Source organism: Chlorella variabilis, assembly GCF_000147415.1.
Source record: "Chlorella variabilis unplaced genomic scaffold CHLNCscaffold_1, whole genome shotgun sequence".
In the NCBI taxonomy this organism is placed as follows: Eukaryota; Viridiplantae; Chlorophyta; class Trebouxiophyceae; order Chlorellales; family Chlorellaceae; genus Chlorella; species Chlorella variabilis.
The window spans coordinates 833,266-844,739 of NW_005435087.1; the positions used below are offsets into that span (position 1 = coordinate 833,266).

An 11,474-nucleotide genomic window follows, 5' to 3' on the forward strand; every position below is an offset into this window, starting at 1 on the left:
AAGGCCATCGCCAGCCAGGGGCTGGCTAATTGAGGGCAGGCGGCGGGGCGACATCGCCAGCGCGTCGCCAGCCCCCATGACTGACATCGCCAATATTTTGAGGAGAAATGGCCAATTTTCCTCAGGAACTTCACTCCATAGTGTTAAACAAGCGCCAGCTTGCTGGGGGCTTCGCCCCCAGTCCCCCAAAAGGGAGGCAAGTGCCGACAAAGCAACAGCGGCGCCGCATGTGGCCGCTGCGCTGTGCCAGGCGCAAGGGTGGCTCCCCCGCATTTCGCCAATCCTCAATGTGCCATCGCCAGCTGATTGGCGAAATTTGGACGCGACAGCAGTCCTCATCGCCCGCCCATCGCCAAAGCTGCCACGAGGGCCCGAAACACTGGAAAAATCAGCCAGCACTCGTGAACATGCTCTTTCTGGGTGGCAGAACCCCCCTGCACATTGTCAGAATGGCTGTTGTGTTCAAGGCACGGCTGGCAATGTGTGCCTTTGCTCGCTGCTTGTTCTACTGCAACACACGCCTGCCGTGCAGCATGAAAGAAAGAGCAAACCAGTGCATCCGGATGGACAGGATGGTGCATTGGCCAAAGGAGCGGCGGTGGTACCGGAGGCGGGGAGAAGAGGCGGCACACCTGTGTTTACACCAAATATGGACAATCAGAGGCCCCAAGATGGTGGCAAACACAGCTGAGGCAAACACAGCAAGGCTGCTGGGAAACTGCTGGTCGCGTTGCTTGCCCACAGCGTGGCTTGGCAAGGTGGCACAGAGGGAGACATGTTCGAGGGCAAGCCGGGCGGCGGCTGTCAGGAGACCACAAGGAAGATGAGGATGATGAGCACAAGGATGAGGAAGCCAATGATCGCCAGTTGTCCCTTGGACCCCGCCTTTTGCAGCACATACTCGACCTTCTTCTGCAGCAGAGCCCCACAGTGGTGGCGGAGAGCAGGCAGGCAGGCCGGCAGCATCGTCAATGCCAGCGAGCCAGGTGGGCAACAGAGGTTGCAGCAGCCAGTGCAGGGCTGATTGCCAGCACGCTGTGCAGCACAACCTTCACATCCATGCAGTACAGAACAGCAAGCCGCGCTGGCACGCGAGATACCCTCAACGGCATCTCAGCTGCCTCAACCCGTACCTGCGCTGCTGCAATCCGCGTGGACGTCCCCTCCACCTCTTGATCCAGCTCATCCAGCAGCTGGCCCTGCGGGTGCAGTGCCCACGACCACGTCACAGCCAGGACACAGTTGCACCAGAGGTTGCAGCCACCTCCTGGATGCTTCTTCCATTGGCCAGCAAGGGCAGCATGTGGGCGCACCTGTACATGCAGTTCCTGCCCCATCTCCTTGCCCAGCTCCCCTATCCGCAGCACGTGGTGGCTCAAGTGATCTAAGTCCTCGTCCTGCCGCCTGCAGGCAGGCAGGCAGGAGCAGGCATGAACTGATTAGCAGGTGTTCGGCTGGCTGGGTTGTCAGCACTGAGCAGCTGTGCCCCAGCCAACTGCACGGCCCCGCCACTCACTGCATCATGAGCTGCTGCCGGTCGCCCTCTGAGTGGATGAATCGGTCATTCTCCTCCTGCACCGCCGCTGCCAGCCTCCCCGACGCGGTGGTGGGCGTGGCCTGGCCGCCGCCGCCGCTGGCTGGAGCCGAGAGGCCGCTGGACATGCTGCTCATTTGCCGCCGCGTGCTCATCACCCACTTGCGCCGGTCGCTGAGCTCGGCTTGCGACAGGTTGAAGCGCTGCGGGTTGCGCTCTGCTGCATCGATGGACTTGTCAATCTCGGCAACCTGTGGTTGTGAGCAATGGCGCGACAAACGGTAAAGCCGGGCAGGCAAGCAGGAAGAGCAGGCTGAGGAGCAGGCACGTTTCAGGCCCGCTACGCACCATGTACTCTAGGCTCTGGCAGTCCTCCTCCAGCTCCTGCTGCAGCGCCTTCTTCTCCGCGCTCATGCGTGGCATGTTCTGCCACTTGCCGAACTTGGCTTGCACGCCGCGCAGCTGCAGTAGGCGTCGTGGACGGAAACAGCGTCAGCGGGCGGCCCCAGAGCGGCGGCGGAAGGGAGGGGCACCGGGCGGTCCGCACCACGCACCGTCTCGCCGACTTCATCCTTCACAATGTAGTAGGGGTCCCTGGAGCCCATCCTTCGCGCTGTCGCCGCACCGAGAGGAGGTTGGGGGTTTGACTCGCTGCTAGGCACGTTGATCCGGTGGGAGCAGCAGTAGGTCAGTGGCAGCCAGCGCAGGGAGCCCGGGAGAGCCTGTTTTGGCGCGTGCGAAGTACAATTGAAGTACAGAAATTTATTTTTGCGCTGTGGGCCTTCAGGGCTCAGCAGCACATCAACCGAAACCATCCGATCGGCCCCTCCCTCCACAGCATCAGGGTTGACTCTCTTTGTAGCCCACATGCCCCTTTCGACGCCGCGCAGCACCTGGGCGCCTGCCTGCCCTTCTACGACCTCCAGAAGATGGCGTGGTGTCGGCCACAGCAGCATCAGCAGGCAGCGGCGTGCCCGGCAATGCAGGGCCAGTGCAGGCGGCAACGAGGCGGTCGGCGGCGGCGCGGTCCTCGTGCTCCCCGGATTCCTTTTCAGCTCACGACAATACTCGGGCCTGGTGGCAGATCTGAACGCCAAAGGATTCCATGCAGGTGTGCACAGGCTGGTCATCGGTCATGGCAGCTGGGCAGTGGTTGGGTGAGACCCCTTAACCGCACAGCCCTCCACACAATGTGCAGACGTTGTGCCAACGGCATTCTCAGACTGGATCCCAGTGCTGGCAGGAGGATCCTTCGACTGGTATCTCAGCCGTCTCGATGAGGCGCTGCAGAACCTGCATGCCAGGTTGGACAGCCCAAAACATTGCTGCCACATGTCAACAAGGGGCAGGCTGGAATGCTAAACGAGGCTGTGATTGCAGGCACGGGCGCATGGCGCTAGTGGGGCACAGCGCTGGCGGCTGGATTGCCCGCATCTTGCTCGGCGGCGAGGCATACCAAGGTGTGCCCTGACAACGCCGCCCTGCTCCAGCGCCCCATCAGCAGCAGCAGCCAGCCCTGTGCCCCGCTGCGCGCAGGTGTGCGGTACGTGCGCAGCGGCTTGGTGCACACGCTGTTAACGCTGGGCACGCCGCACGCCAGCATTGAGGCCTACCCTTTCGGGCGTGCACAGGTGGGCCCTCGTAGCAACCAGTGTGCTGCTTGTGTCAGTGCGGTGATCCATGGGGCCAGCACGCTGCTCTTGTGTTTCATGCTGCTGGTGCCTGGTGGTGGCTGTAGGAGATGCTAACGGGCGCCCACCTTGATCAAGCACCAGCAGGGGTGCGGGGAAGCAGCCTGCAGTTTGCCAACCACTTCTATCCTGCCGCCGCCAGCTTGGGCGGCGTGCGGGTGGTGTGCGCCTGCGGCGACGCCATCCGCGGGCGTGCCCTGTGGGGTGCCGGCGGCAGCAGCAGCAGCAGCAGCAGCACCGCCGGCGACAGCGATGCCGACGCCGGCTCCAGCAGCGGCAGCGGCGATGGCATCACCAAGTGGGATCGATACTTTGCCTATGAATCCTACAAGGTGCGCATTGCTTGTGCAGCATGCCTGGCTCAAGACAGGCAACATAGTCGCTGAACGGCACGCATGTGCAAGGTTTGCCCCCGCAGAGTGGTTGCGGCCGTGGCGATGTGGACGGGGACGGCGTGACGCCGCTGTGCATCTCGCAGCTGCCCGGGGCGGAAGAGCTGGTGCTGCCGGGGGTATGGCACAGCCCGCGGCGCAAGGCGGGGCAGCTGTGGTACGGGGATGCCGCCGTCCAGCAGCAGTGGCAGCAGTATCTGCTGGAGCCACAGGGCAGCGCGGTGGGCAGCGGATGATGGTGCAGGCGCCGAGCGAGGCGCACCGCTTGCACAGTGCATCGTTCTTCATTTTCCCACCACTGACTGCTCCCTTTCTTGAGTTTGACAGTTTGTTGCAAGCCCTGCTAATGAATTTGATCTTTGGCAGATGTGATGGTCAGCTCCTTGCACAGATGCGCTATTCTGCACCAACAAAGGGCACACAGGGTGCGCACTCCCGCAGCAGCACCTCCCGGCACAGCCTGTCGCAAATCGCCTCCACATCACTGTTGCTGAGCTCGGCAGGCACTGCCTTTGATTCCTCTACAAGCGCCGCCCTATAGCAGCCTCCGGCTGTCCCTGGCTGTCCAGCATGTGCCATGGTGCCAGCACCACCAGGCGCAGTGGGCAGGCACACCAGGCTCGGGCTCGGGGGATGCGCAGCTCCTGCACACTGATGGAGAGCTCCCTTCTCTTGGCTGACAGTCTCTGCCGGAGCGGGCGCCATGTCGCTGCCCTTGCCCCCACCGTTGGCTCCAGGCGCTTGAGCAGGGTGCTGGCCAGCCCTCCCAACCGCCGCTGCCTCCTTGGCACGCTGGAAGCGCAACCTGCCAGCAGAAGGAGCCTGGTGGCGGCCAAACAGTGATGGCGGTGGCTGCCACGCTGTGCTGGCAGCAGGTGCCTCTGCAGGAGCGGTGAGCGGGTGCCTGGGAGGCGGCAGGGCGGCGGCTTGCTGGGTGCGCCTGGCAGCCCTTGTATTGTTGCCGCCCTGGCCACTGCGCTCTGCTAGGCTGCCGCCGGTGGACCTGCGGCGCTGCAGCCGCTTCAGCTCCTGCAGCAGCAGGTGGGGCGCCAGCCCTCCTGGCGTGCGGCGTGGGGGTGGTGCCGGCGGTGGCCGGGAGTCTCTCCTCGACTTGGCCCCTCCTCGCGGCTCCACAATGACCGTCCTATCATCCCAGGCAGGCCTGTTCAGCTGCCTGACGCCTCCAGTGCTATGCAGGCCACGTGCGGGCATACTGCTGCTGCCGCTGTTCTGGCTGGCGGCTGGCGGCTGCACGGCGACAGCAGCACGCTGGCTCAGGCCATTTGTGTCGTTGGCCTGCCTGCTGCCAGGTAGCAAGCATTCACCTTGCAGCTGCCTGTTCAGCGGTGCAGCACTCCCGATTTGCGCCAGTAGCGGCACGCGAAGCACGCCGCATGGAGGTGACCCGCCGTTGCCGGCATTGCCGCAAGTTGCTGCCGGGTGCACATCGCCGCCACCCTCGCCCACGGCGTGCAGCCTGCCAGCCAGCCCATGCACAAGCGCCGCTGTGCGGCGGGCGGGTGAGTCCAACTCACTGCTGTTGCCGGGAGCTGGCCCTTGGCTGCCTGGCTGTGCGCCTGCCGACCTGACGTCCACAGCCGCTGGCGCCGGCGCCAGTACTGCTGCCTCCGCTGCTGAGGTTGGCGCAACTGCTGGTGCGGTGGTTGCGGCAGGTGGGGTTCGGTTGGCCTTGGCACTCACAAACAGCAGGCCTTGCACCACATTTTGCAGCAGCGCCTGCTGCGCCGCCAGCTGCTGCGTCTGGCCCTGCACCGCACTGGCCAGCAGGCTGCCCTGCTGGTGCAGCTGCTGCGACAGGGCTGCCAGGCGGTCATGCTGCTGAGATGGATGGCCGGGCATAGGCTGGGGGGTAGGTGGCTGAGCCGGCGGTGGTGGCAGCGGCGGGCGCACCCCCAGCTCCGCACATCGCCGAGCGAGGTCGGCGGCCGCCGCCAGCCTGTGGCTCCTGTCGCCTGGGCTGGTGAGGGCTGGAGCGGCAGCGCCTGGTGGACCCGCCGCGGGTCGGTCGGCTCGCCGCCACACAAACTCGGTGGCGCCGGGCTGTCCCAACCTGCGGCACGAAAGCAGGCAGGTGCACGATTTGCAGCTGTGTTGTGCGCCTTCTGCCCAGTCTCTCTGGTGCCCAGCAGACTGAACGGCAGCACCCACCCCTGCTTGACCGGCGAGTAGGCCTGCAGCTCCTGCATTTTCAGCAGCAGGCTGACCTTGACGGCATGTCCGCGCGTGTCGACACAGGAAAACGCGCTGTGAAGAGGGGTCTTGCCGCGGTACGGTTGTACTTGGTTGCTGGATGGTAACGAAAGCGAGGGGCGTCAGGCTCTCCACCCGTCTCCGCGCCTCTCGATCACCAGTCACTAGAGCCCGCACCCGCTCTCGCTGCCGTCCTCAACAACTGCTCCGAATTTCCTGCACGCGTAGGCGGCGGCCCTGGTTCCCGCACACCGTTGAGCCAGCCCAGCTCGAAGCCGAGGTCCCGCTGCCAGCCCGGGGGCGGCACCAGGCGGGGGCAGCCTGCGTCAGGCGGTGGCAGCCCACACCAGGCAGCAAATGATGAAGGCCAGCTACGCCACGGTCAAGAGCGAGGCGGAGTACCAGAAGCGCAAGACGCTGGACTCGTGCCTGGTGCGTGGAGGGGCCAGGCTTGCAAGCACCGCCATGGCGCGGCGGCGCGGGTTTGAAACATGTGCTCCCGACATGCTGCAGGGCAAGCCGCCGCCCGCTGCCAAGCGGGCCAGGGCCGACGAGAATGCGCGCGAGCGCACCACGGCGCTCATAGAGGAGCTTCTGGAGCGCGAGACGCTGCAGCTCGGCAGCCAGCCGCCGCCGGCGCAGCAGAATGCGGGGTGGGTGGCGGCAGCCCTTTGCCCCTGGCTCTGGCTCCCACCTTGCTGAGTGCCGCTGCCATCCAGTTTGCCCCGTGCGTGCACATGTTTGACTGTCCTTGTGACTCCTGCCAACCCTATGCTCTCCCTACAGGCCCACCGACTTCAGTGGGCTCTTTCCCAAGGCGGCGGGTGGCGCTGCGCTGGGCCTGCCCCCCCAGCCTCAACGTGCCGCCCGCACGTTTGAGGACCTAGCCAGCCAGCGGCAGAGCCGCCAGGTGCTGGCCGACCTGCCGGCTTCATACCTGCCGGAGCCAGTGGCGCGCCTGCACGCCGCCGACGCCACCAACCTCAGCGCGGCGGCGGCGGCCACCGCCTCCCGTGACAGGAGCCTGCCCGCCTCCGCCTCGGGTAGGCGCACTGCTCCACCCCTCGTGCACCGGGCGTGGGCAGGGCATGGCCGCAGGGCAGATGCATCCCTGCAGCACTGTGCACATGTTTCATGCACCTGCACTGGCGCACCCATTTGCTTGAGCAGCGGCAACCGACGCCTCCCCACCTTGCCGTGCTCCCCGCAGCGCCGCTGGACTGGAGCCTGAAGACGACGGTGCGCTTCGCCTCGCCCTCCGCCTTCTCCATAGCAGATGAGGCGGCGTTCCTGGGCGGCGCCGCGGTGGTGCAGGCCCACCGCGCCTTCACCTCTGGCGAGGGCGTGCACAGCCTGTCGATGCAGCAGCGCTACCTGGCCGCCCTGCACAGCTGGCAGTTCCCCGCAGACCCGCGGGCGGGGCCGGCGGGCGGCGGCGCCAAGCCGCGCGGCGTGCCGCCCGAGGCGGCGGCCAGGCGCTGTGACTGGCAGACCGCCTTTGCCTCGCTGTACGGCACGCTGCGCAGCGGAGCGTGCGACGCGTTTTACTACCTGTCGCCAGAGGTGGGTGCCGGGATGCACACATGTTGCGGTGGTGGGTCGCGGCGGGCATGTGGCAAGGCGCAGTGCGGGCCGGCTGAGCGTGCCTGCTGACGCCTGCCTGCCGCTGCTGCCCCATGGCCCGCCTGGCCCGCGTCTGTGTGCAGGGCACCAAGAAGCCATTCGCAGTCTTCTTCGGCGCGGCGGGCGTGAGCGGCAGGCCGCGCCTGCACGCGCTGCTCACGCGCTCCACCTCTGGCCTGCGGGCGCTCATGACTGGCGGCCTCGCCCTGGGCTTTGAGGCGCCGCTGCTGCCCTCGGAGGCCGAGCGCCGCGCCGCGGAGCTCGACCAGGTGGGAGCAGCTGGCTGGCAGTGGTGATGGTGTGGATAGAGGCAGGCAGTGGAGGCAGGCAGTGCGGCACGCTGTCCCCGGGGTGCCCTCTCAGCTCCCAGGGTGGCCTTGGCAGTCTTCCCGGCCGCCCATCTGAGCACCCTGCCTGCGCCGCCCCTGCTCTGCCGCCCCCGCTGCGCTCCCATGCAGTCCGCTGTGCCGCTGGACGGCTCGCAGTCGCTGCTCGTGTTTGAGGGCGCGGTGCGGGTGCACGGCCTCTTTGACTTCCTGCTCAACGAGTCCTTCCGCTCCCACGGCGACGAGTGCGACGTGCCGCTGCTGCTGGCGCCGGTGCAGTTTGCGCAGGCCAGCCTGCAGGCCGTGCAGCCCAAGGTGGGCGGTGGCGGGAGGGGTGGCAGGAGGGAGGGCGCTGGCAGGCGGCTGGCAGGCTTGCCGAGGGCGCTGCTGGGGGAGTCGGCGGGACGTCAGCAGCGGTTCTAGGCGGTACTGCCATGCGAATGGCAGTTCCCTGGCAGCGCCCCCTGTTCCCGCACTTCCACGCCCACCGACCCACCCCAACCCCGCCCTCCCGCAGGTGCTGGGCGTCAGCGACGCGCGCGACCCCAGCCGGGCGCTGCACCGCCTGGAGCTGCGCGGCTCGGCGCTGCCGCCCTGGGTGCTGGACCGGCTGACCTCCGTGCTGGCTATGACGCAGGTGAGCCTCCGCCTTCCTTGCCTGCTAACTGAGCCGTGCACACAGGACACGCTTCATGGCCCCACCTTATGCTCCATTGCTTGCCCACCTGCTGTTGCATCTGTCGTGATTGGCTTGGCCTGCTCGCTGCGCCCCTCTGCAGGCTGGCAACTTCAGCATGGCATGCGACACGCAGCAGCTGACGCTGGCTCTGAACTGGTGCCCCAGCAGCAGCAGCGCCGCTGCCGGCGATGACCCGGCAGGCTGCAGCCGGCGCGAAGGCAGGCGGCAGGCGCTGAGCAGCTTTGGGGCGGGACCGCCAGAGGCGCAGCAGCTGACAGAGTACGAGGCTCGGCAGCGGGGGTGCTGGGATGCGGAGGAGGCGGCGCGCTGGCGGGCCGTCGTGCCCGGCCTCAACTGCAACGTGGTGCGCGAGCTGTGCTGCGAGGCCAGCATGTTCAGCGCCAAGCTCAGCGCCAAGTCGGCTGAGCGCATCGTGCTGTGAGGGCACCTCCCCAGCACCCGCGTGCTCAGCGTTCAGCTCACTGGGCAGCATACCATGCATGAGCAGCACTGTACTTGCCTGGCAGGCACATGCCCCTCGCATGTCAAGCTGCCTCCATTCCCTTACCCTGTCTCTATTCCTTTGCCCCCCGCCTTCCCCTTCCCGTGCCCAACCCAACCCAACCCGCCTTCCCAGCGCAATCACTGTTTTCCTCTTCCTGCGCACTCCTGAACATTTTTCCGCCCGGTAACCGTGCGCTGCTTGCCCATGCCTGTGTCTTCCACCATACGCTCTCATGTTGGGGTGCCCCAATGTGCTGTGCATCCACCCCATCATTTGTTTACCATGCCCGCTAAGCCAACAAACAATAAACAGCAACCTAGTTCAAGGTGGTGTCCAGCAGTGTGGTCCAGCAGTCAAGGTGGGGGCACCCAGGGGTCAAGCGGTGCTGAACAAGTAGTAACGTGGAAATGCGGGCAAGCAGCTGGGCAGGAAAACAAGGGAGGCCGGCGCCTGGTGGTAACCAAAAATTGGTGCAGAAAGGGTAGAGGCGCGTGCATTGCAGGATTCAGCTGGTCTAAATAGTGTACAGGGCGTGTCTGTGCACCCAAACAGTGTGCCTGTCTGCCTACGTCTAAGGGTCAACAATGCCCCGAGGAATATACTTGTCTGCCTGCCTGGGCAGGTCTGCTCTAGTCAGTATTCGTTATGGTAATGGTACAGCGCCGCCACGTGCGGCTGGGCAGCAGGGCCCGCCGCCTGCCTCTCCACACGCCCAGGCGGGGCACCGGCTCCGGCGGCGTGCAGCGTCTCAGGCCCGTCAGTTGGCCTCGATCTGGCCAACGCTGGGCACCTTGCGCAGGTCGCTGCTGGACTCAACCCGGCACAGCGCCTCCTGCTGCGCCGCCGCAGCGGCTGCCGCGCTGTCCGCTGCATACGAGGTGATCTGGCCCACAGTGGAGAAGTCTTCCGAAACATAGATGGCCCCGGGAGGAAAGTCATCTGCATCTGCGCACTCGCCCTCCAGCAGCGCCCTGCACCAAGGCGGCGGCGGCAGCCGGGGATGCGGGGGACGCGGGCTGTGGGAAGGGGTGCACAGCCACCGGAACGGCAATGCGCATACACAAGCCGCGCCACCCCCAAGGGTGCACGCCGCCACCGCCGCTGCTCACTTGTCGCTCGAGAAGAGCACGCCCTCGCTGAGCAGCGTGGTGCCCCAGCACAAGGGCTCCTCCCCGGCAGCGTCCCGTGCCGCCACAATGCGGCCGTGGCTGCGGTCGTACACCACAAACGCCCAGGGGCCGCGCAGCTGCAGAGGAGGGGGCAGGGCCGGGGCAAGCGGTCGGCTGGAGGGGCAGCACAGCAGCGGGAGCTGCCCGACATGCTGCCCCGTGGCTGCTGAGCTCATGCATGCTGCGCAGCAGCAGCAGCAGCAGCAGCAGCAGCAGCAGCAGCAGCAGCTCAAGCCCCACCTGCGCCAGGACGTCCATCACCGGCGTTTCGCCGCCGCCGCCAGGGCCGACGTCGAAGCAGCGCTTGTACTCCTGCAGAATGAACTGCGCGTCCTCCAACTCCTCAGGGTTGTCTGCAGGCGGCGGCAGGTGGTCAGGCAGCATGGCGCCAGGTGTCGATCTCTGCTCATTTCAGCACGCCACATGAAGGCTGCCGGGGGGAATTGTGACGATGCAGCTCGGCGCCATGGTGGATGCTGACAGCTGCTGCCATCGCAGCTGGTACAGAGGGAGCCCCCCTATTCTGTGGGCCTGTCCTTACCTTCCAGGGTTCCCTTGAAGAAGACGGACACGTCTCCGTCGCTGGCCATGCCCTGGGTCAGCGACTCGATGTAGGCAATGGCGTTGGCGCCGCCGCCCAAGTAGTGCTCCGTGACCTGCACGACGAGGTGGAAAGGCAGCGGTGGCGGCGGCCAGCCGGTCACCAGCTTTGTCGACAGCCCACCACACGTCAACAACACTTAGCGGCAGCGGCGGCCCCCCAAACAGGGCGCCCCCAAGAAACGAACGAAAGCCACTCACGTAGGCGTGCTGGCGCCCCGGCAGCGAGGTGTACAGGCTGTCCAGCACTTGCTGCAGATATTCCTCCTCCTCCGGGATCAGGCTGGAGTGCTCCAGCAGCCGGCGCTTGGCCCCTGCACCCAGCCACAGCAGGAGGCGGAGGCGCTTAGCGCGGCGGGAGGCGGCGCCAGCGGCCAGCCCCAGGCAAAGCAGTGCCGCCGCAAGCCACGGGAGCCCCCACTCTACACGATCGACGCATTGATGCAGGTGGCGGGCCAGCAGGCAGCACCCAGAGCCGCCACGGAACGTGGAGAGGGCCCTGGCTGGGGGGTGCACGACAGTCACGGTGCAGGCGCACGCACGGCTCAGCGTGATTTTGCCACAATGCAAGTGCTCACCTACTGGGCTCAGCGGACTGCCGGGCAACTCCCTCGGCTTGCAAAAAACAGACAGCATTTGCGAAAGAGGTTTCGGGGGGGATGTCGTTGCTGCCTGTGGATAATTATCTGCAACAGACATAACTGCACGAGGGTAGGGTTTTCGCCACGTGGGTTCGCCCGGGCC

General features: G+C 66.1%; 4 protein-coding genes across 4 annotated transcripts; 2 read left to right on the forward strand and 2 right to left on the reverse strand.

The window, feature by feature from the left end:
* Positions 1–804: 804 nt before the first annotated feature.
* Positions 805–2,139, reverse strand: CHLNCDRAFT_18657 (hypothetical protein; the record flags this gene model as incomplete). Its single annotated transcript, XM_005852015.1, has 6 exons — positions 805–912; positions 1,134–1,199; positions 1,314–1,404; positions 1,517–1,785; positions 1,883–1,996; positions 2,089–2,139. 6 exons carry the CDS (start codon positions 2,137–2,139, stop codon positions 805–807), a joined length of 699 nt encoding a protein of 232 aa, XP_005852077.1.
* Positions 2,140–2,924: 785 nt separating this feature from the next.
* Positions 2,925–3,853, forward strand: CHLNCDRAFT_133089 (hypothetical protein; the record flags this gene model as incomplete). The annotated part of the gene is made up of 4 exons (XM_005851672.1): positions 2,925–2,994; positions 3,071–3,165; positions 3,273–3,557; positions 3,644–3,853. 4 exons carry the CDS (start codon positions 2,925–2,927, stop codon positions 3,851–3,853), a joined length of 660 nt encoding a protein of 219 aa, XP_005851734.1.
* A 2,335-nt stretch (positions 3,854–6,188) lies between these two features.
* CHLNCDRAFT_133091 (hypothetical protein) lies at positions 6,189–8,898 on the forward strand (the record flags this gene model as incomplete). Its single annotated transcript, XM_005851673.1, has 8 exons — positions 6,189–6,260; positions 6,342–6,481; positions 6,615–6,871; positions 7,039–7,391; positions 7,535–7,720; positions 7,910–8,092; positions 8,295–8,414; positions 8,557–8,898. 8 exons carry the CDS (start codon positions 6,189–6,191, stop codon positions 8,896–8,898), a joined length of 1,653 nt encoding a protein of 550 aa, XP_005851735.1.
* Positions 8,899–9,718: 820 nt separating this feature from the next.
* On the reverse strand, positions 9,719–11,366 carry CHLNCDRAFT_133092 (expressed protein; the record flags this gene model as incomplete). The annotated part of the gene is made up of 6 exons (XM_005852016.1): positions 9,719–9,932; positions 10,071–10,207; positions 10,371–10,483; positions 10,672–10,786; positions 10,932–11,044; positions 11,309–11,366. The coding sequence occupies 6 exons, from the start codon at positions 11,364–11,366 to the stop codon at positions 9,719–9,721; spliced, it is 750 nt and encodes a 249-aa protein (XP_005852078.1).
* Positions 11,367–11,474: the final 108 nt, after the last annotated feature.